The sequence below is a fragment of the Schistocerca piceifrons genome, chromosome 3 (assembly GCF_021461385.2).
Source record: "Schistocerca piceifrons isolate TAMUIC-IGC-003096 chromosome 3, iqSchPice1.1, whole genome shotgun sequence".
NCBI classification, from domain to species: Eukaryota; Metazoa; Arthropoda; class Insecta; order Orthoptera; family Acrididae; genus Schistocerca; species Schistocerca piceifrons.
The window spans coordinates 914,829,391-914,854,646 of NC_060140.1; the positions used below are offsets into that span (position 1 = coordinate 914,829,391).

Below are 25,256 nucleotides of genomic sequence, written 5' to 3' on the forward strand. Positions count from 1 at the left end.
AAACGGTTTGTTGGGACGTGAAATACACTACTGGCCATTAAAATTGCTACACTACGAAGATGATGTGCTGCAGACTCGAAATTTACCCGACAGGAAGAAGATGCTGTGATATGCAAATGATTAGCTTTTCAGAGCATTCACACAAGGTTGGCGCCAGTGGCGACACCTACAACGTACTGACATGAGGAAAGTTTCCAACCGATTTCTCATACACAAACAGCAGTTGACCGGCGTTGCCTGGTGAAACGTTGTTGTGATACCTCGTGTAAGGAGGAGAAACGCGTACCATCACGTATCCGACTTTGATGAATATCGGATTGTAGCCTATCGCGATTGCGATTTATCGTATCGCGACATTGCTGCTCGCGTTTGTCGAGATCCAGTACCTGTTAGCAGAATATGGAATCGGTGGGTTCAGGAGGGTAATACGGAACGCCGTGCTGGATCCCAACGGCCTCATATCACTAGCGATCGAGATGACAGGCATCTTATCCGCATGGCTGTAATGGATCGTGCAGCCACTTCTCGATCCCTGAGTCAACAGATGTCGACATTTGCAAGACAACAACCATCTGCGCGAAGAGTTCGACGACGTTTGCAGCAGCATGGACTATCAGCTCGGAGACCGTAGCTGCGGTTACCCTTGACGCTGCATCGCAGACAGGAGCGCCTGCAATGGTGTACTCAACGACGAACCTGGGTGCACGACTGGCAAAACATCATTTTTAGGGATGAATCCAGGTTCTGTTTACAGCATCATGATGGTAGCATCCGTGTTTGGAGACATCGCGGTGTATCACCCGGCGTGATGGTATGGTGTGCCATTGGTTGCACGTCTCGGTCACTTCTTGTTCGCATTGACGGCACTTTGAACAGTGGACGTTATATTTCAGATGTGTTACGACCCGTGGCTCTACCCTTTATTTGATCCCTGCGAAACCCTACATTTCAGCAGGATAATGCACGACCGCATGTTCCAGGTCCTGTACGGGCGTTGCAGGTCATGGCCAGCACATTCTCTAGATCTCTCACCAATTGAAAACGTCTGGTCAATGGTGGCCGAGCAACTGGCTCGTCACAATACGGCAGTCACTACTCTTGAAGAACTATGGTATCGTGTTAAAGCTGCATGGGCAGCTGTACCTGTTCACGCTATCCAATCTCTGTCTGACTCAATGCCCAAGCGTATCAAGGCCGTTATTACGGCCAGAGGTGGTTGTTCTGGGTACTGATTTCTCAGGATCTATGCACCCAAATTGCGTGAAAATGTAATCACATGTCAGTTCTAGTCCAATGAATACCCGTTTATCATCTGCATTTCTTGTTTGTGTAGCAATTTTAATGGCCAGTAGTGTGGAATGATCCACTCAGTCTACAAATGAGACTGCGTAAAAGTCACCTGTGCGTCCAATGTTAGAACACTGCTCAAGCTTGTGGGACGCATTCCAAAAAGGTTCAAATGGCTCTGAGCACTATGGGACTCAACTGCTGAGGTCATTAGTCCCCTAGAACTTAGAACTAGTTAAACCTAACTAACCTAAGGACATCACAAACACCCATGCCCGAGGCAGGATTCGAACCTGCGACCGTAGCGGTCTTGCGGTTCCAGACTGCAGCGCCTTTAACCGCACGGCCACTTCGGCCGGCATTCCAAAAAGGATTAACGAGTGTAGTGAGCATTGTGTACGGAGAACAGCGGCATGAATTGTCATAGGTTGATTTTTTGTGCTCACCCTAAAAGCAATGAAACTCGATCCAGGAGATTTATTGCTGGATTTTGATGTCGTTTCGCTGTTCACGTGGGTTCCTCTCCACGAGACATTGTTCTACTGGAACGATGTTTTGAACCTCGCCTGTTAATCTTGTTCCGCTACTGGTTAACAATAACGCATTTCTTGCATGACCGAAACTACTATGAACAAGTTGACGGAGCGCTGTGTGCCTTCAGATTTCACGGAAATTATGTGCAGCGTAAGAGTCGAGCAGGAAAATAAGTATACACTGTTCGAGCACAACTTAATAGAAAATCACATGCATGATTTAAAAAATACGTCTCCCGTCTGCTCAGCTAACGGTTTTCGCGTCAGCGTTATTACTGAGGCAATCGACACAGTAATGTCGACGAATCTGATTTTTCTGAATAAGGATATTGCCCTCAACACACTTGACAACCAACGTTTCAAGCAACACGATTCCTTTTAATTTTTTTTTAGCCATCAGTCAGCTGACTGCGCCACCACTAATTCCTCGCATGTGCCTCTTCAGCACAAAACTACTCTCTTTTCTAAATTACATTCAGCAGATGGACTTTCACTAAGGTTATCAATGCCATGAGCGAATCTTTGATTGATCCCGTCACCATGCATTTAATTCCACTCTTGAATCTTTCTTGTATTTTCATCATTGCTTCTTTGATGTGTAGATTAAACAATAGGGAAGAAAAACTACATCCCTGTCGTACACCCATTTTAATCCAAGCACGTAGTTTTTGGTTTTCCAATCATCTTGTTCCTGGTTAGTTCTTGTACACATTGTATATGACCCGTCTTTCCCTATAACTTACCCCTATATTCCTCAGAATTTCGAACGTGTTTCACCATATGACACGGACGAACGCTTTTTCCAGGTCGGAAAATCCTATGAACGTTTCGTGATTGTTATTTAATCTAGATTCCATTATCAATCACAACGTCAGAACAGCGTTTTCGGTGCTTTTATTTTCCCTAAAGCCAAACTAATCGTCACATAGCAGATCCTCAATTTTATTTTTCATTCTTCTGTATACTATTCTCATCAGCAACGGCGATCTACAACGACAGTATTACGCTGATATTCTTCGCTATCGCTTCCAAGGCGCGTATGACACACTTAACGAGCGGGCCATCAAATGCGGCTCGAATACGCCGTTGTTACTGGTCACCCGTGGTAACATCCCAGCCGAATTACGGGCGATCACCATCAAAAGGCAGTCCTGTCGCCTGGTTGCTCCTGGCTCGGTATCTTGGCGTCACCATCGATCGCCGACTCTCTTGCAGCTGGTAGGTCCAGGGAGTAAAGAAGAAAGCCAGAAACAGAGTCAGCAAATTGTACTCTTTACCGAATCCTGAAGCGCTGCTCCGCCCTGTTGGGGAATACTCCGCCGTCGTCAGGGGTCAGGCTGCCAACAGGCACACACGAATAGAGTCACAACATTCTTTCCTTCCGCCTCCTTAGCTGAAATCTGGCGGCACGGTAGCTCAGCGTGTTCGGTCTGAGGGCCCATTGTCCTCTGAAATAAAAAAAATGAGTAAGGGAATCAATCATCACCTTGAATGGCTGTCATGTGACGTCCGCCCAGACCAAACGAAACGAAGAAGTGCTGCTGGCTCAGGATAGGTACCCTGGCGGGTCGGAGATGTTATACGCACGGAGACTGGAACTTGTGTTGCCCATCATCGACACACAAGTCGCCCAGTTTGGCGTCAACTGAAAAGGCTTGCAAATCGGCGGCCAGACGTCCCCAGCTGGGGGCTGCCAGCAATCAATCAATGCCATTTGATCATTTCATTTCAGTTCCTACCTTTCCAGAACCCGCACTACGCCACGCACTGCGCCGATCACGCGACGTACCCTTCACGACACTGCAGAACTTCCGAGGCTTCGGGATCGGTTCCGAGAGAAAGCCCTCTCCTTCTATGAGAAGACCGGAAGATCAAATAATAGCAAAATTATGATGCTGCCTTCCCCCCTCTTTCCCCCTTTTCCCTTTCTCTCAGATACTTTCTGCCATGGAGCTTGTTGTTTATATAGACGTTCTTAGTGTTGCTCGATGACTTTTGCTACTTACTAATTGTGTCTTTCTAGTGGCTTTACATTTCGTATGTTATTGTCTGCTCCTGTTAGTAGCCTTTAAGCTATGCTTTTCTAGTTTGTTATGTGATTTTCGATGACTTATCACCACTATTGACCACATACAGTTTTTCTAATTGTTACTTCCTCTTTTCCTGTTTCTTTGTGTTTTTGGTCCCAGGCGGCGCCTTTCGCCCAGGGTTTCTCTATTTGTCCTAACCTCTGCATAATTTAAGGCTGTAAGCTTTGTCTATGTTATTCCCTTCTGCACTATAGGATATTCGACTTGTTGCAAGCTGTCTCCTATAGCCTACTGTACTCAGGTGCCACATAAAATGTTATAAATTGTTACATTTATGTAAGCCTGTTGTATCTGTACAGACACCACTGCCAAACATTGCAATTTCTATATAATCTTTTTGGTGATGTTAGTACGATTGCATGATCCATTCAGAACATAACCTTATTGTTAGATACGTTCTTCGTTGATTTTCTTTCTTACTCTTTACTTTGTAACCAAATGAATTCTCCCTTCTTCACTTATGAAGTATCTGTAATACCATCTTGTGTAAATGGAACAGGACTCTGTCTGGTTGAAGATTTGAAGAAAATAGATACCTACAGCCGTGATTTTATTAAATAATTTTGTTGATGTACCATTTTCGGTGTCTCATTGACACCATTTTCAGGCGCCTACACACAGAATTACGTAAGTCATCTATTCAATATACGAATCCAACTGATTTCCGTGTACTTCTAAAAACGTCTCGGTAGACACAGAGCTTTAACATCTGTGGCCGTTGCATGTAGTGGTCCCATTAATAGCAGAAACTACTAGATGACTTACTTAGTCTCGTGTGTTGGGTCCCGAAGATGCTACCAGTGAGGCACTGAAACTGGTAGATTAATAAAATTATCTATTTTCTTCAAGTTCAGTTCTTTATTTACGGTTCACCCTCCTCCCCCCCTCCATACTTCCTCCCTCCCCATTCCGTACTCCTACTTTTAGTTGCATACCACATTATTTTAGCAACATTGTATGACCAATGTCTTTGGTAGCGGTTTTACTTTTATTTGTGTTGGTGTGATGCATCCTATATACAAACATTTTACGATTTCCGTGTACAGTATTTTAATACATATGTCTCTTGCGTTTAACCCCACAAAGAGTTCCCATGAGTGCCAGCAGTTGCCCATTTCGTTATCTTCGACGCTATCTCATGCCCTGTGCAGTGTGCAATACAGTAACGTTTTGGAATGCGTGACGTTCTCATGGCTACATTCTTCTGCTCCCTTAACCAGTATGTGTCTTTCATGCTCTCTGTTGTCGTATTTATTTGTTTGGCTCTTCGCCATTGTACTGGCTGCCCCGGGGATAACAATATTTATTCATATGCAATTACGAACAGTGCAATGAATCAAGGCATTTATGATTCTTGAAAGGCGTACGTAAAAAGTACAGAAAAACATTCAGCTTTCAACGTAATTGTATTTTAAAAAATATGGATTTATTATGTATATTATCCTTTTGTTCTATATTAGAAATATTAATAACTGTGAAACAGTCGAATGATTTTATGTTCATGGCTGGTCCCGGCGGAGGTTCGAGTCATCCCTCGGGCATGGGTGTGTGTGTTTGTCCTTAGGATAATTTAGGTTAAGTAGTGTGTAACCTTAGGGACTGATGACCTTAGCAGTTAAGCCCCATAAGATTTCACACACATTTGAACGTTTTTGATTTTATGTAATCATTTACTCTGGAGTTCATCTTGGATGAGGGTGCACGTGAGAGACATTGTAAGTGTACTTAACTTTGCATTGTGGTTAAATATATGTGTTCATGTATCCTTAGCATCTCTACGCTTTTCGAAACTAACGACGTTCTTTTTCAGAGTGTCGGAACTCGCAATACAGCGCGAGCCTATGACTGATTGTTTTCGGCCATTTGCACGGCCACAACTTCATATTTGAATATTTCCAGCATTAAACGGCACAGAACCGCAAAAATATCTTACACAGTTTGCATTTTAATTACATAATTTAACTTCAGTGTGATTTCATTTTATTTGCAAAGATTAATAGCGGTTTTCTTTAAATTCTTGTGGTTGCAGCATAATGGCTATCTATTACCTCAGCTATGTAAATTCACAGAAATTAACTTGCTCCGAGATGATCAGTGATAAATGTGCCACACAATAATATTTCTCTACGCGAACACATGATATTAAAGCACTATTAATTTAAATGAAACTGCAATGCAAAATGAACCTGAGATATTTTGTTAACATACGAGCTAGTATTATGCTTCACACCGATCTTTGTTTGTTTCGTATTGCTGGCATTAAACCCACAGATAATATTTCCATAGAAAAAGGCTGTGTAATTTTCCCGTTATGAGGTATGTTGCCACTGTAGTGTGTTTGGTGTCAATTGACGTGTAACTATATGTATATGTGCCTACAAACCATACAGTTAACGAACTGAACATATACACACAATTAAAGCACACTATTTGACGTACGGAACAGAACACAACAACATACATATTAAAAACCTCGCACTATTTTCACCGTGCTACTCTTGCGTGTGTTTTTTGTTTTTTTTTTTTGTTTTTACCTTTTAAGATTTTCTGATGACGGATGTAATCGAAACGCGTCAATAAACCAATAACCTCACATCCAACGATTTGTAAACAAAATTTTTATTCAACGTCCATATCAGTGCTGTTTCTCCATTTTAAGGCTAGGCAGGAAATGGCAGCGCAGCGTCGTGAAGAGATGACCACACCTCCTTGCTACATAGTCAGCATTGCTGATTTTACCGACGTGCCACCTTGAAAACAATCAACTGTTGGGACCAAATGTCCCACAGAAAACTGGGAGTTAATGTATGGAGTTGGTGTGAACTCGACCCCTCTGGGAGGATCAAGTCAACTGTGTTCACATCATACAGGCAACCAGCAAAGCTGGAATTTCGGTAGAATGTGGAGAGAGCGAGTAGCTTTTCCGAAAATTAGCGCTCACATTGAGGCAAGAGACGCGTAAAGAATTTATTGCCATATCAATAGAGTTGTAATTACCGGGTGCTTATTAGTGTTATTATCCTATGGCAGTGAAACTTGATCGATTCGCTAATGTGTTAATGCGGAACCTATTTAACCGGAAAACGTTAGTTCCGACATTGGCCACCTGGTGCAAATCTGGCGCTTTAGACTGTTTGTACGACGATATGACATTGACACTGTCACTCGAAAGCCATAACATGAGTGAAGCGTATGGGTATCAAGAAGAGAGATCGCGCGTTGCCAGTGAAACTGTTTTATCTGAACGACAGCGGTTAGAGTGATGTACTGAAAGAGCGTCGCCGAATGAAATGGCTCTGAGCACTATGGGACTTGACATCTATGGTCATCAGTCCCCTAGAACTTAGAACTACTTAAACCTAACTAACCTAAGGACATCACACAACACCCAGTCATCACGAGGCAGAGAAAACCCCTGACCCCGCCGGGAATCGAACCGGGAACCCGGGCGTGGAAAGCGAGAACGCTACCGCACGACCACGAGCTGCGGACGCCGAATGAAATGTCTGAGCAGAGGCACGATGTCATTAAATATCTTAAAGAAGATTATAATGAAATTCGAAAACAAGGGTGAGCTTGGTGTGGAACTGGAGAGAGGACAGCATCCTATTCCGGCGGAAGTCATTGACGGGGTTGCTGTAGCTTTTACAGACAATGCAGGAGTGCTAGTTTTTGCGCAGCCTCATGAGAGTTGTCCATTCTGCAGTCAACCTTTCGGAAAGCTTTGCAGTGTTCATTTCTCTAGTACACATACAAGATCTAGATATTACAGCACCTGAAACCTCATGATCCGCAGCAGCGTTCTGAATTTGCTCTTCGGTTTCTGGCACTGATCGAAGATGGTAGCAAGTGACCGGGCAATATTCTGTGGAGTGACGAGGGACATTTTGCAGTACAAGATACAGTGAGTACAAAGAATTGCCAAATTTGCGGTGCCTTTGGACCTCACGAGGGGCACGAAGAGCTATTCCACTCGACTTATGTGACTGGGTGGTGTGGATTCACAAGCACCTTTAATATCGCTCCGTCCTTCTTTGAAGTGAATACACCCTGAGGGCCTGTCAGGTATACCACTGAAGTCTGGACATTGTCGAGACAGCAGGCGATACCTGCTTTGAAAGAGCACAACTGTGTGTAGACAATTGCTTTCGTGCAAGATGGGGTAGCACCTCATGTCCGTCATCTGCTTAATTCAGCCTTGCATGAACGTGTTATCACTTGAGGTTTTCAGGTGCATGGCCTTCAATATCGAATCCGCGTGACTTCAGTGACTGGCGATATCTAAATGAACGCGTTTACCAGAAACAAGTTCGGTCTCTGCCTGATCTGAAGGCCAGTGTACAGGAACACATTGCTCACATTGCACCGCAGCAGCATCTCATCGACGTATCGGCTGCTCATATTGAACAAATTGTGTAAACGACGATTAATCATAAAATCAACATTATGCCTTGCTCACTCGTTTGACAATTTCTGGTCCCGTTCCTAATCCATTACATACAATTCTTTACGTCTTTCTTGCATTCACAGCGCCAGATTAGCACCTGGTGACCAAAATTGGAACTCCTGAGTAAATCGGTTCCCATTACGGCATTAGCATGACGAACAAGTTTCGCTGTCATGCGAAGAAAGTGAGCCCAAACTGGACCTCTGTCAGCACCTGCACTTTAATTATAACTATTCGGTACATAAATAAGATATCTAGGCAGAATAGTTGTAAAATAGCTATTCTTCTTTTGCGCAACGGAGAGCACACGCAGTGGAACTAACCCTTCGCGGCCGCGCGGGAGGCGCTTCTAGCGGCCAAGTGCCTGGTTAACCGTGACACTGTCCGCACTCCACGGTCGCGTCTTCCGCTGGCGGGCGCTGTTGTGGCCGCCTTCACCCACAGTGGTGCTGTCGGAAACTGAATAGCGGGACGTCTAGAGGGGATCCTGCGCGGTTCGTCGCGGTGAAGGCAAAGTGCGAGGGGGTGTGGCGGGGCGACGTGGGTCCGCGGTGACAGGCGTGGCAGCCCCGAGGAAGGCCGTGGGCGCACGGGCACTGCGGGCCTTTCACGGCGCGCCGCCGACTATAAAAGCTGTGACCGCGCTGTCACGGTACAGTTCATAGCAGCCGCAACCCAACTCCTGCCATGAAGGTCCTGCTGGTGAGTAACGGTAGCCAGCCGCTCTGGCCGGCTGCGGGTCTCCGTGGAAAATGCTGACTGGAACCGTGAAATTAACCACTTAATTCTTGTGCCCTAAGACTTCGGCACTGTCGAGAGATATACCCGTCAGAAACCATTCGTTACTCTTTACCTTCATTGTTGTTGTTGTTGTGGTCTTCAGTCCTGAGACTGGTTTGACGCAGCTCTCCATGCTACTCTATCCTGTGCAAGCTTCTTCATCTCCCAGTACTTACTGCAACCTACATCCTTCTGAATCTGCTTAGTGTATTCATCTCTTGGTCTCCCTATACGATTTTTACCCTCCACGCTGCCCTCCACTGCTAAATTTGTGATCACTTGATGCCTCAGAACATGCCCTACCAACCGGTCCTTTCTTCTTGTCAAATTATCCCACAAACTCCTCTTCTCCCCTATTCTATTCAATACCTCCTCATTAGTTACGTGATGTACCCATCTAATCTTCAGCATTCTTCTGTAGCACCACATTTCGAAAGCTTCTATTCTCTTCCTGTCCAAACTAGTTATCGTCCATGTTTCACTTCCATACATGGCTACACTCCATACAAATACTTTCAGATACGACTTCCTGACACTTGAATCTATACTCGATGTTAACAAATTCCTCCTCTTCAGAAACGCTTTCCTTGCTATAGCCAGTCTACATTTTATATCCTCTCTACTTCGACCATCATCAGTTATTTTGCTCCGCAAATAGCAAAACTCGTTTACTACTTTAAGCGTCTCATTTCCTAATCTAATTCCCTCACCATCACCCAACTTAACTCGACTACATTCCATGATCCTCGTTTTGCTTTTTTGATATTCATCTTATATCCTCCTTTCAAGATACTGTCCATTCCGTTCAACTGCTCTTCCAAGTCCTTTGCTGTCTCTGACAGAATTACAATGTTATCGGCGAACCTCAAAGTTTTTATTTCTTCTCCATGGATTTTAATATCTACTCCGAATTTTTCTTTTGTTTCCTTTACTGCTTGCTCAATATACAGATTGAATAACATTGGGGAGAGGCTACAACCCTGTCTCACTTCCTTCCCAACCACTGCTTCCCTATCATGACCCTCGACTCTTATAACTGCCATCTGGTTTCTGTACAAATTGTAAATAGCCTTTCGCTCCCTGTATTTTACCTCTGCCACCTTTAGAATTTGAAAGAGAGTATTCCAGTCAACATTGTCAAAAGCTTTCTCTAAGTCTACAAATGCTAGAAACGTATGTTTGCCTTTCCATAATCTTTCTTCTAAGATAAGACGTAAGGTCAGGATTGCCTCACGTGTTTCATTACTAAACATCATTACTGACGTTATTGTTGTAGCCCTCAGTCCGAGGACTGATTTGAAGGAGCTCTCTATGCTACTCAATACTGTAGAAGCCTCTTCGTCTCCAGATAACTGCTGGAACCTACATGCTTGTTAATCTGCTTAAGGTTATGTTAAGCGGGGAACTAGAAACGACAGAGAGGCTCCGTCCCCGCCGCAGCCGCAGTGGTATGCAACTCTACGACGACTACCGCAGTCCACTTCACCCCTCCGCCGCCCCACACCAAACCCAGGGTTATTGTGCAGTTCGGCCCCCGATGGACCCCCCCGCCCCCCAGGGAACGTCTCACACCAGACGAGTGTAGCCCCTACGTCTGCGTGGTAGAGTAATGGTGGTGTACGCGTACGTGGAGAACTTGTTTGCGCAGCAATCGCCGACATAGTGTAGCTGAAGCGGAGTAAGGGGAACCAGCCCGCATTTGCCGAGGCAGATGGAAAACCACCTAAAAACCATCCACAGACTGGCCGGCTCACCGGACCTCGAAACAAGTCCGCCGGGCGGATTCGTGCCGGGGACAGGTGCTCCTTCCCGCCCGGAAACTGCTTAGGGTACTCACATATTGGTCTGCCGCTACGATTTTTATCCCCCACGTTTCTCTCCAACACTAGCCTGGTGATCTCTTGATGCCTCATAATGTGTCCTATCAACCGATTCCTTCTTTTTGTCAAGTTGTGCTATAAATTTCTTGTCTCCCCATTTATGTTCAGTACCCCTCTAATCTCCAGCATTCTTCTGTAGAACCACATTTCAAAAGCCTCTTTTCTCTTCTTGTCTAAACTGTTTATCGTCCGTGCTCCAGTTACATACGTGGCTACACTCCATACAGAGCCCTACAGAACATACTTCCTAACAATTAAATCTATATTCGACGTTAACAAATTTCTCCTCTTCAGAAACGCTTTTCTTGCCATTTCCATTCTTCTACATCTACATATATACTCCGCTAGCCACCAAACGGTGTATGGCAGAGGGCACAATTCGCGTCAAAGTCGTATTTCCCCCCCTCTGTTCCACTCGCGGATCGCGCGATGGAAAACGACTGTCTGAACGCCTCAGTGCGAGCTCTAATTTCCCTTATATTTGAATGGTAATCACTGCGCAATTTTAAAGTTGGTGGTAATAATATATGCTGTACATCCTCGGTGAAGGTCGGATTTCGAAATTTAGTGAGCAGAAATTTAGTGAGCAGCCCATTCCGTTTAGCGCGCCGTCTATCTGCGATTGTGTCCCACTTCAAACGTTCTATGAGATTTGTAACGCTCTCGTGATGGCTAAATGTACCAGTCATTTTATATCTTCTCTACTTCGGCCATAGTGAGTTATTTTGCTGTCCAAATAGCGAAGCTCATCGACTAATGTCAGTGTTTCATTTCCGAATCACATGCTTTAATTCGGCTACATTCCATTATCCCCCTTTTGATTTCGTTGATATTCGTTTTATATCTTCCTTTCAAGACACCGTCCCTTTCGTCCAGCTGCTTTTTCAAGTCCTCTGCTGCTTCTGACAGAGTTACAATATCATCGGAAAACCTCAGAGTTCTTATCTCTTCTCCCTGAGCTTTAATTCCTACTTCAATTTTTTCTCTTGTTTTATTTACCGCTTGCTCATTCTACTGCTCGAATAGCATCGGGGATAGGCTTCAACACTGTCAGACTTGTTGCTCAAGCACTGCTTCCCACTAATATCCTTCGATTGTTGTAAGTGCCTTCTGGTTTCTGTACAAGTTGCAAATAGCATTTCCGTCCCTTGTTGCCATTAGAGATAAGCACTTTTTTCTTTTCTTCCCACAACTTTGCGGGTATATATCGCGTACACTGTGCGCGTATCGGTCACTCTAGTCTGAGGCTGTGTACTCTTTCTTCCACTGTAGGCCGTCTTTCAACTGCATCACGGCCAGTGATGCCGACAGGCGTTCAGTTGGAGTCTGTGGAGTCTGGGGTTGCAGTGTGGACGCGAAATGCACTCTCGCGTTAAAAGGTATTAAAGTGGATTTAGAGCAGTTAACAGGGAACAGCTGTGACGATGTCGCGAGTAATTTACACAGACTGTTTGTTACATTGGGAATTTTATAACGCGACGAATGGGCTTACTGATAACGGACATAAATCTATGAGATCTGCCTGGATAGGCGAGAGCTGTAACAGGTTCATATCGAGGACAAGGCCAGGCGAGCTGGACCCGGATCGAATCCGCCTCACTGGATAACGACGAGGTCCAGTGAGCCAGGCTGGATAAGGTTTTTTAGGTGGTTTCACACAACCAGCTAGGTAATCAGAGGGCTTTAAAACCTCGGTTCACCTCAGACACAAACACTTATAAAACGTTATCGCAACCATGAGATGTATCATAGACGTACACAGATGGGCAAAACAGATTCGTTTCCCGGAGGGAGTTGTGGTGTCAGGTGGGTTGCCCAGCAACCAAATACAACTAACACAGCCAAAAGTAATCTCTGATAATTATGATGTGGTTGAGTCGAGAAAAGTCAAAAAGGAGTAAGAAAGACATATGGGCTTCCATGTATGAGAGGTAAAATTGTGGTTTCAGTAGAGTGTTCATTCAATACTTTCACAATCATTAACAGTGCTCATAATGATGACTTTAACCGTGGAGGTAGTTGTTAGAGCACACAGTCATTGTTAGAAGAGAATAGGTCCAACGGAAGTGAGTCCTTTACTAAGTAAACAGTTCAGCAACAGGCCTCTGCCACAGCAAGACACGGCTACAAATTCACGGTCACTGGGCATCAATAGCTGTGTTTCGGCCACTTACCGTAGTCCTGTTAATACTCGTGTTTTGACACTGTACGCTTTCAAAAAGCCGGGGGTCTGCAGTATAGCGAAAACCGTAGCGTGTGAAAAGCAAAGAATGGAGGATTACGAATACTACACACTCCGACCGAGTTGGAAACGAATTATGTGCGGCAAAAAAAAAAAAAAAAAAAAATTGCAAGTGACATAAGGTATTCGGCACTCCGTGTCACTGACGAGTTGCTACGCTGATAATAAAAAATTAGAGAAATAAGGAAACTACCGAGTCGGCAAAAAAGTGCGTGAAACAGGACAGGCGAGTAATGAAACGTTTCCGTAACTTCGAGTCCGCTGAGGGTGACGAACTGGAGGAAGACGAATAGTACCGACATCACCCGAGTCAGTGTGCTGAGAAAACGGGCAGTAACGAAACGGTATTCCGAGTCTCGTTGCATATCGTTAGTCATTAATGAATACTTACAATACGTAACACCCGTAATTAGGACGTTCATCTGGTACGCCTCTCAGATACGTGAACTGGTTGTTTGGAACCCATGACAGAGTACGGAGAACGATGCTGTTGTTCACTGTAGAGAGCAATATCTATATACAGTGTCCACCCTAACTACACATTTTCCGCGATAGACTGTTTTGTTCCTAAATTATATTTTATGTATTTCAACCGAACATTTCACACCGCAGACGAGTGACCATTGTGACAAGATGAACTAACATTTTAATATTCCAGATCGAGGTTCTGGCCCGTACTTTCGACTGTTGTGGCTGCTTCCAGTTGAGTCATCCCAGAACGATCCGCCACGCGACTCGAAGCTATTACCTTCAGTCATCTTTTTCGACCAATTCAGACTCTGTATAAGTTCTGCATACTTTCGAAAAAGACTGCTGTTCAGCTCCTGGCCTTAGCAGTCAGCTTTTATGTGTCTGAAAGCCTCCTTACAGTTTAAGTTCTACTGTTACGAGAGACAGTCCATGAAAGAACTCATAGTAATAAGACATTCACCGCCTTATGCGTTCTCACAGAGCTGGTCGTTCAGTAACGTGAGCTGGAAACATCCTGTAGAGTTTGAAATATTAGGAAATTAGTATGGGTAGGGATAAACTGTCGCTTAAGCCATGAAGGCATACAGCTTTTAACCGGATGTTTCATAATGAGTATTTGCTTAGGAGATTTAAATTGCAGGGAAATTTGCATAGCACCTCAAAAATAAGTTACGGCAGTAATCTTTGAACAATTGCAAGGTGGAACATTTTGAGAACCCCGACGTCAGCTCGGGAAGTGAATGTTGAAGAATGTTGAGTTAGTACGAAGTTATAAGCAGGCACACAGGGCACTTGCAGTCTTTCTTAGACTGCACCCTCGGTGTTTGCAGCAGAAAGAGGAACAGGAAGTAGTAGTGTAGGTCGTACTTTACTTCGTACTGTCGATGTGGGGAATGAAAGAGCAAATGTACTAATAGATACAATCCTTAGAAGGAGCAGTATGCCTCGAAATTTCTAGAGAATGCCACAATGAGATTTTAAGCTAATACTTACTGTTTAATGATTCTTACATCTGCAGTGACATGAGAAATCTTCAGTAATAAATTAACATAAAGCGGTTCTGTAGTTGGAAGAACGGCTTAACAATCATTTTTTCCATAATTGTACTTCGGTGGTGTATTTTGTACATGTAAAGGATAAAAATAGCATCATCAAGAGGGATGGAATAGTGTCTTACTTTTTGAGATAAGTAACTTCTATCTTGATAAAGGGTGAATTCTGGCATTCTGTACAGTCCAAAGCAATGCAGTGATCGTTCTGTCCGTATCAGTAAACAGTTATTTTTTCTGTCTGTATTCTGTTGGAGACGTTTGTCGAATCGCTACAGATGCATCAGCAAAATGTAGAGTCTGTCCAGCCAATTAATACTGAAACGGACATAAACTACTCCAAAATCGAAGGGAATTGGGCAGGAACGCCGCGGGGGTAGGCGTCTTGTCACGGTTCGTGCGGCTCTCCCCGTGGGAGGTTCGAGTCCTCCCTCGGGTTTGGGTGTGTGTGTTGTCCTTAGCGTAAGTTAGTTTAAGTTAGATTAAGTAGTACGTAAACCTAGGGACCGATAACCTGAGCAGTTTGACTTCATAGTCCTTACCACAAATTTCCAAATTTGGGCAGGAACGGAACAACAGTCTTGCTCTGAGGTGACAGAAGTTATTGATTGAAGTGAATGTGCTGTCCTTACAATTCGTTTCGCTCATAATAGTGGTTTCTTACATAGGACTGTGATCAACAGCCAAGCTTGAAATGCTAAAGAAGGTACATCGTGCTACATCGGTAACTGCGCGATTTGCAGGTCTTCCTCGTCGCCGCCGTGGCAGTGGCCGTGGCCAGGCCCGGCTACCTGGGCGCCGCCCACGGCGTGGTCGCCGCCGCCCCAGCTGTGGTAGCCGCGCCCCACGCCGTCGTCGCCGCCCACGCCGTGCACCCTGGCTACGCCGCCTACGGCCCGGCGCACATCGCCGTCGGCCCCGGCGGCTACGTGCTGGACACCCCTGAGGTGGCCGCCACCAGGGCCGCCCACCTGACCGCCGTCGCCCAGACGCAGGCCCGCGACGCCCACATCAACGGCGCCGCCGCCCACGCCGCCGCCGCCGCCCACGCCGTCGTCGCCGCCCCCGTGCTGGCCGGCGCTCACGGCCTGCTCGCTGGCCACGGACTTGCCTACGGCCACGGAATCCACGGAATCCACGGTTAGACCACGCAGCTGATGACAGTCGCCACATCACTGGACGCCGCATCACACCTCACGCCCATACCTGCTCACCTCATGTACAATCACCTTTATTTTGTTTGAATGAACACGATCTTTATTTATAAATAAACACGTATTACTGCAGTTAGTGTTGACGAAGTTATTGATCCTTCCTCCTTTAATTTCACACTTACATCAGTGCTCCACTACTTAATCTCAGAGCTTTACATACTGGAGGTACCGCACCAATCGTCCTACAACTAAAATATTGATCAAGAGTGAGTGCCATTCAATTACGACACAGAGTAATTGAAAAGAAGAGCAATTACGCAGTTACACTCTAGTTTCAGCTCTAACTGGACATTACTGTTGACATAAGCAGCCTAAATACACTAGACATACTTTGTCTTTTATTTGAACATATATGTCCCAAGTATTATATATATATATATATACTGGGAGTACTTATTCATACACAAGAAACCGTGGTGATTTACTGCGTTGCTGCTACATTGCACTACAATAAAGGCCATCATCATTAGTGCTATACTTGTCCAGTCCTCTGGAATATTTTCCGCCCTAAAATTTATGAGCGGTTGAAATCTTGTTTCGCAGGATAGAGCAGATCATCTTATGGTTGCGGAGGAGACCGTAATTGGTTACTGCCAGTTGCACAAAACACAAATCTTTAATTTCCTAAGAAGCACTTAATTACACATTGCCTTAAAAGGATGAAAATAAAGCAATATGGCTGAAGGCCTAGTTAAGAAAACTTGAGATACCTCCTGGGCTGAAGGCCCAAAACCACACCAAAAACAAGAACGGCTGAAGGCCTGAACACAAGTTATAAAAAATTGCTTTAAAGAATACACGCGGCTGAAGGCCTCACTTAAAAAAATATTTCACGTTAATACTCGGCGGAAGGCCACACACAAGACATTGAACAACTGAGAGCTTAGGGCCTGGATAGCAAGAATTTCAGATAGAGCAATTTAAAAAAAAAAATCATTTTAAACAAATGAATCTTGAAATTTTAATTTAAGAGGGCTGAAGGCCTAATTTTATAATTAAAAGAAACTAAATTAATAGACAGTTTAAGGCCTCGCACAGTACTTCAGACTAAAATGAAACTCAGAATCTAAAACCAACAGAACAGTGGTGCTCAGAAGTGTTCCAAGGGTAATCCTGAGGAGGTAACTCTAACGTAAGGTGAGGTGAGGTGAGACAGGCAGCCAAAAGTAAGATTAAATAATCGGATGGCAACCCGACCCAGCGACGGCTGAAGGACTGACCAACAACCTAATCAACTCCCTTCCGCCTGACCAACGGCACGACAACAGAAAGTATCAGCCGAGGAAGAAGATAGCAGCCGCATTACGTCTTCAAAATTGGCGTCTAAAAACAGCCAAGGCACAATAACCACTCTAAGAAAAAAATATGAACAAAAAACTAAAAGGCTATCGAACTACAGGCTGTGCCGGACAGCATCAACACGGCGACGAAAACCACACTACCAGAAAACTATGCTAACGACCCGGGCAGGTAACGGGGCGTTAACGGCCACAAGGCAGAAGATACCGCTGGGGCAGTTCACTGATAAGTAACAACGAATTTAGTAGTTAAAGACCATACAGGAAGATGGCTGCAAAATTTCGCCAACTCCAACACACCATACGTTGCTGCCAGCTGTAATGGCCCAGGAAGCAACAACCAGGATTGAACGAAGAGATGTCACAGCAGTTGAGGTATCATAAATGGTTAACTCATCACTCAACTTCAGTGTCCAGTTTCGGTGGGCAACGAACTTTGTAGCTCTCGCAGCTAGCGCCTCACAATCCGACCGCATGTGCACGCCGCCAGCGGTCCCGGCCTGACCCCGTACCAGGGGACTTCCTCGCTGCTCTGTCCCAACCGACAGACTGCCGCACACACACGGAAATATAGCGGTCACACCAAAGTTGGTACAGCAGTACTAGTATCGATAAGCGCTGTTGCAGCCACTGACGGAGGCAAGTCAGCAACTCGTTATGGTAGTAACTCAGGGAGAAATAAGACGCCACTGGATTGTGACAAAATGCCAAATAACAAATGGGTTGAACGCGAGCCGGCCACGGCTCAGCGGTACCACACAGTGTATGAACTGTAAGTTCGCTGATTACCTAATAGGGCTTCAGGGAACAGATGAAGCAAGCCCAGCCCCACATAGGCGGCCACGTGGTAAGGAGTAGTGCGGGCAGCCAGCCTCGCCTGTCTCACACAGTGCAGGCAGCTTAATACAGGCTCCGTGGTTCCGCAAAAGCAGAAGCTGTGCACAGAGATAAAAGTGACTTGAAATCGTATTATCTATTGGCTTGTTTAATACAGGTCATAACCGAAAACAATTACACACACTTACCACAACAAAAGAAAACAATATTTAACAGAGTGAAGAACAGAACAGTAAGACAGTGGATAACAATGGTTACCTGATACAGTGCTGTCGGAAGATAATCTTGGTTGCAACCAAAAGCAAGTAACTACTACCTGGAGCCTTTCGACCTTTATATCAGTTCAGGAATAGGGAATCAATACGCCAATTTCCAGTCAACTCGCCGTACATAATTTGAATTAGTACCAGATGGTGGAGCCGGCCGGAGTGGCCGTGCGGTTCTGGGCGCTGCAGTCTGGAGCCGAGCGACCGCTGCGGTCGCAGGTTCGAATCCTGCCTCGGGCATGGATGTGTGTGATGTCCTTAGGTTAGTTAGGTTTAATTAGTTCTAAGTTCTAGGCGACTGATGACCTCAGAAGTTAAGTCCTATGGTGCTCAGAGCCACTTGAACCACCAGATGGTGGTCGCTCCTGAGCTAGTATTGTTCTCCTTTAGTTGTTTTAAGTTCGACAGCACGAATGCTGTCAAAAACAATCTTGTTGGAGCAACACTTCACCTTATCCAGTGCACTAAAGTTAACTAAAAGTGTTTCCTCGATTGCCTATTGACACACCATTAATTTTGTACTTACAAAAGCGCAATAATCCCGACTGTTCAGTGGATAGAGCCTTATGTAAAACACTTCTGTTCTGACATCTCTTCGTTTCACCTTAATGAGGCATAAGGTTGAGTATTTACTATTGGCTCATGTCTTTGGGGAAGAAAGTGTAGTTCTATTTGGCGATGGTAGACATATTTGGTACAGTCGACGATATTCTTTATCTATGTACATCTCATGATAGTTTAACATCTTTTGTGCTATCATCAGGGGAATTAACTCATTTTCTTGAACGTAAGAGGAAAGTGACGGTTTGCTTCATGACCTGATATTAACGATAGCATTACTTAGCTGTTGATCCAAGAAAATAATATCTCCAGTTTTAAAGCATGTTATCCAAGGCTTCGCTTTTAGGTCCGCTTGTTTCAGCTCTGTCTCTTCCACTATTTCTTCATATTTTTGTATGGTTCTTTTATCCGTATTCTGTGTTTCGGTCATGTATTATTGTTCCTACATTATAAATCGATTACGTGCTCTCATGTACTGCAGTCAATTGTAATGTCAATTTATGCGTATTTACTTTGCAAAGCCGGCCAGTTTGGCCGAGCGGTTCTAGGCGCTTCAGTCTGGAACCGCGCGACCGCTACGGTCGGAGGTTCGAATCCTGCCTCGGGCATGGATGTGTGTGATGTCCTTAGGTTAGTTAGGTTTAGGTAGTTCTTAAGTTCTTGGGGACTGATGACCTCAGATGTTGAGTCCCATAGTGCTCAGAGCCATTTGAACCATTTTTTTACTTTGCAAAAATGTGGTTGTATGACTGACTTTACAAAAATGCTTGCTGCAAAACTGTGTGTAATTAAAATGGGTTCAATGGAAAATCCTATAAAGAAACAGAGGTGAAAGGAAGACAGCATGACAGAATACAGAGGAATAATTATTAATACAGATTTCGAAATAAATGTAAAAAAATAGTAGTTACTGTGTACTGGAAAATTTTGCAAAGAGCGTTTTACGTAATTGTGAATATCTGTGCTGCAGATAGAACGCTCTAGCTGGAGAAAACAGAAAAAAAATAACGCTGAGACTGTATGTAATGCGTGAGAAAATGTCTTACAGTGACATAACTGGTGAACAGTGAAAGACGTACCAACAGCTTTCCAGAGAGAAATTTATGTCAAGCGACTGCAAAATGCATGGTGATTTTAATTTGACAAGGATCATCATTTTAATCACACTCCCTAACTATACAGGTGTTACCAAGGTTGACAAAGTAATGAGACTGCTTGCTTTGCGAAGGAACCACCTGTCGTGGCGTATTGTTGCGTCTATTAACAACTCAGGGGCAATGGGCTAAAAACTCAACACTGATCCTGCATCTTTCTTCACTTCCGAAGTCGTTCGCAAGCCGGAGTCGTTTACATCCAAACATGTCTTCACTTCCGAAGTCGTTCGCAAGCCGGAGTCGTTTACATCCAAACATGTCTGGATTCTTTTCTTGTTGTGTTTAATACATTTCGCATATCGCTGACCTCAAATTTCGGCGAATCTCTGCCATTCATTTCTTTTAGCTGCAACGTCAACACATTAATATTGTAAAATGTTCTTCCGCTGCCACCGAGTTAATCGATTTCTGAGAATATATTCACAGCGTAACGACGCAGTGAATACAACACAATCTCTCAATGACGCGTCGCAATATAAACTGATGACCCTAAAATATTGTGACCATTTGCTCGGTAGCACGTTGGTCCACCTACGGAGCACAATAGGCAGCGCTTGGTAGGTTTCTGGAGTTATGTAGCACCAGGTGCCTCCGCACAGGTCACACCAGTACTTCGTGAGGGTTGACATGGCACCTGGCACCTCCCATATGTATTTCATCAGGTGAAGATCAGGTGATCCCATATGTATTTCATCAGGTGAAGATCAGGTGAAATTGGTGGCAAAGACACAAATGTGAATTCACCACTGTAACACGATTTTCGCCTTGTGACACGTAAGTGTATCCTGCTGTAAGAAGTCACCGCCATCGGGGAAGTTAACAAGCTTTATGGGACGCTGGTGACTCGCAATTAGGCTCACGCAGTCCACGCATGCAATGGTACGTTTGATTCTATTGCATGTCGGATGGAAACCCACGTCAATGTCCACATAGCACAGTATTACAGCCGTTCACCTGGATAAAGGAGTAACTGGACACGACCATCGATTGGTGTAAGCTGGAACTTCATTAATCCATCAATGGAATATGTCCCTATAGTGATCCTGTGCCCAACGCTACAGTAATAGACGAGGTAGTTGCGTCAACGTGAAGAAACGCAGGGGACGTCCGCTGAGGAGCCCCATGTTCCACAACGTGCGCTGAACGATGCTTTCGGAAACATCTGTGTCTCCACCAGTACTGTACTTTATTGTCAAATCTGCCGCAGATCGCCGTTTATTCTGCTCTGCAGAGCGGGCGAGCCTCCAACTCCTGCGTGGCGTGGTTGTCCAGCACCGACGCCTACTCCTTCTTTGTTTTTAGCGTCCATCAATGAGGTTCCATAGATTCTAACAGTTACATGCGAGCAGTCAACCAGCTTCCCCATTTGCAAGATGCTCATTAGCAGGCTCCGGACCGTAACAGACTGCCCTCTAAGGCACATACGTCAGTGGCTTTCCCCATTTGCGGCCCGTATCGTGGCTCCTGTAATACCATTACAGTACACTTGTTCGCCCACTGCGTGAATATTGCTCACCAATGTGGGATCCGTACCAGATAGGGTTGATAGAAGAGATAGAGAAGATCCAAGGAAGAGCAGCGCGCTTCGTTACAGGATCATTTAGTAATCGCGAAAGCGTTACGGAGATGGTAGATAAACTCCAGTGGAAGACTCTGCAGGAGAGACGCTCAGTAGCTCGGTACGGGCTTTTGTTGAAGTTTCGAGAACATACCTTCACCGAGGAGTCAAGTAGTATATTGCTCCCTCCTACGTATATATCTCGCGAAGAGACCATGAGGATAAAATCAGAGAGATTACAGCCCAGACAGAGGCATACCGACAATCTTTCTTTCCACATACAATACGAGACTGGAATAGAAGGGAGAACCGATAGAGATACACAAAGTACCCTCCGCCACACACCGTCAGGTGGCTTGCGGAGTATGGATGTAGATGTAGTTGTAGATGATGTATTTGCCGCCTTAAAGGTATTCTTGGCTAACATCAGTTCTCCGAGCCCAGTCTCGAAGGCAGCTAACTCTCACAATTGTTCCAGCTTATATTTAAACACAGGTACAGTTGATGTTATTAACCAGTTCATCATACTCTTGAACAGACAACACAAAAACAACACTTCATCAGGCAATTACAGTAATACAACTTTGGGATTGCTGAGGATATCAGCTGTTTGTAACAGAGGACAGTTGATACGAAGTGTCTCGAATACTGCCGACTTTTAACGATCAGCTCTTATGGGCCTGCGGCTAAATTATCACTCCCTTACTACAAGTATCGCTAATTTATTGAGGTCTTATGACATAATAATTTATATAAATTACCAATTGATAATATGGTCGACAGAAATGCGGCCGGAGGTGCCACACCATTACGCCAGTGTTGGTTCTTCAGTAAAAAAGTTTGATAGACCGCTGTCTGGTAGTGTGATTTAGCCCCACCTAAATCAGTGTGTTCAATTTTTCTCAATCGTTTTGCTATTCAGTACTTATTCTGAAAGCAGGTTGTCTGGAGAATCGACGTGTGTTCATGGTTGCAGTCGATACGAGCTGTGTTTTAATCGAACACGTACGTCACGATATCGTCTCTGGATTCGGGCGAAGTCTTCCAGAAGAAAGACTGAAAATCATCTAACGTTAGGAGGTATTTATCGGGACGTAACGTATTTATATTGGGATCCTGATCTTAAGAATAATCCTTTCTGGCTCCAGAACTACCGTCATCAAAGAGTGTGTGACGTGTTTAGCTACGGATTAGAGCATCTAATTGTAACAGCAGCATTTGTGTTGTTTGACTTTAAGATGTGATGACAACGCTGAGAGTAATCATACACTTTAGTTCCATAGTTTAAGTCATTGCACATTAATGCCGGCCGGTGTGGCCGAGCGGTTCTAGGTGCTTCAATCTAGAACTGCGCGTTCGCTACGGTCGCAGGTTCGAATCCTGCCTCGGGCAGGTTTAAGCAGTTCTAAGTTCTAGGGGACTGATAACCTCAGATGTTAAGTTCTATTGTACTCAGAGCCATTTGAAACATTTTTTAGCACATTAATAACTATTAGCAAAGAAAGTGGGTAGGATGCAGGAATACTTGTGTTACTCTAGGATAGTCTCAGTAGGTAATATTTATCAAGAGTTAGCAGTAAGCTAAGAACAGAATATATATCGACTAATGTGTTCCAAAAGACACTAAAATGTGATGTTAATACCCAGTAACTTATTCCTTGATGCAAACTGCTACCATAAAAGATATGTTGACATGCAGAAGCTACTCAACGAGTGAATACTGTGTAGTAGCACACACTCTCGGAAACCAATAATCATGTGTTACACAGAGGTCGTAATAGCTGCAGGGAACGGTGGAGTGGGGAGGGGGCAAGGGGAATGGATTAGTATGGTAATGACATTAATGCGTCTCGTTTCTTCTGCAGTTACTTGACACGGAAGAAACCATATTTCTGTAACAAAAGGAGTTTATAATCCATTTATCAGTCAGATTACAGTGGAATCTGGCCTACCAGAACCATCTTCATTATATTTAACGAAGCACCTAGTTGTGGGAAATGGGTGCCTAGAGGTTTAAACAAAATAATATGTGGATGTACAAACACGCATTTTAAAAAGAACATAGATAGAAAACATTGCTCATCAGCAGCCGGTCACCACAAGGAGTCACTTACCAAGAGCGGATCGAGAATTGAGAGAACAGAGAATGCAGCAAGGGAAACAATGACTAGCTGGAACAAATTCATGTAGAATAGTTGCTCCATGTTGATGCTGAGTTAATTAAGGCTAAACAAAGAGTAATAATTAAGATGCACAAATAATTAATAACACAAAGTGAACGCATACGAGAAACTCAATAACAGATATCAGCCACACCCAAACTTCATAAATACCCAACCAAATCCGACATCGTACTTAATATTAAACAGAAAAAGTAAGAGAGATAACATTCGCAAGGGAGCCAACGATCTACACATCCTGCAGCGCACAAAATTAACACAACGGTGCAACAATGAAGTGCAACAGCAGAGATAATTAGATTTTCAATAAGCAGACTTCCTTGAACAAGTACTCTTTTAGACGAACACGCTACGCCTAACAATGGCCTCTTCGTGTTTCATTGGGTAATCAACAGGCAACTCAGAAAGGCCAGTCCTACCTCACTCATATTCACTACAGCCGGCACTTATCACAGCAAACACACACGCCCATAAACTTGCCACAGCAGGCAGCTCTTCACCCCTCGCTCTGCTGCATTCCTCGGATTCTCGCAGCTCAGCACCGGCCGATGCGCGAGCCGGGGCGATGCCCCGCGTTGACAGCAGACGTCTGTCAGCATCAGCCGTCGGCCCACCAGGCTGCGCTGCTGCTTCGCAGCGCGGTTTCTTCTTCGTCTCACCAGGCGGTGGTCCTCTCCCTCCGTCTTTTGCAGACTCTAAGACGCTAGGTACTATAAGACGCACCTTAATTTTTAAATGGTTTTTCTAAAAACAGCATTTTTACCATTTTGATTATTAGATTGCAAAGATAGACTAAAAAAATTCTTAGTTTATAAAACCGCACTGACCTTTAAAATCCCTGAAGAATCGTCATTTAAATTTCCTTCTTCTTCCTCTTCGTCATCATCGTGGTCCTCTTCATATGTAAGATGCTCTTCACCGCCATCGCCGGCCAGTGTGGCCGAGCGGTTCTAGGTGCTTCAGTCTGGAACCGCGCGACCGCTACGGTCGCACGTTCGAATCCTGCCTCGCGCATGGATGTGTGTGATGTCCTTAGGTTAGATAGGTTTAAGTAGTTCTAAGTTCTAGGGGATTGATGAACTGAGATGTTAAGTCCCATTGTGCTCAGAGACATTTGAACCATTTTCACCGCCATCGAGAGAGTTACCTATGCCGCACATCTTGAAAGATTTAACAATAATGTCTTTTCTCACTCTAGATCACGATTGTTTTATCCATTGAGCACTTGTTTGATTGTTGGTCGTTTTGAAGCTCAGCTGTTCTGTTTCCATGGTCTTCTGCATATCTACATCTACAGCCATACTGCTCAAGCCACCTGACGGTGCGTGGCGGAGGAACCTTGAGTACCTCTATCTGTTCTCCCTTCTATTCCAGTCTCGCACTGCCCGTGGGTAGAAAGATTGTCGGTA

General features: G+C 44.6%; 1 protein-coding gene across 1 annotated transcript; it reads left to right on the forward strand.

Annotated features, from left to right (window-relative positions):
* The first annotated feature begins 9,022 nt into the window (after positions 1-9,022).
* Positions 9,023-16,065, forward strand: LOC124789418 (cuticle protein 65-like). The gene is made up of 2 exons (XM_047256762.1): positions 9,023-9,059; positions 15,523-16,065. The coding sequence occupies exons 1-2, from the start codon at positions 9,045-9,047 to the stop codon at positions 15,922-15,924; spliced, it is 417 nt and encodes a 138-aa protein (XP_047112718.1). The 5' UTR covers positions 9,023-9,044; the 3' UTR covers positions 15,925-16,065.
* The last annotated feature ends 9,191 nt before the right edge of the window (positions 16,066-25,256 follow it).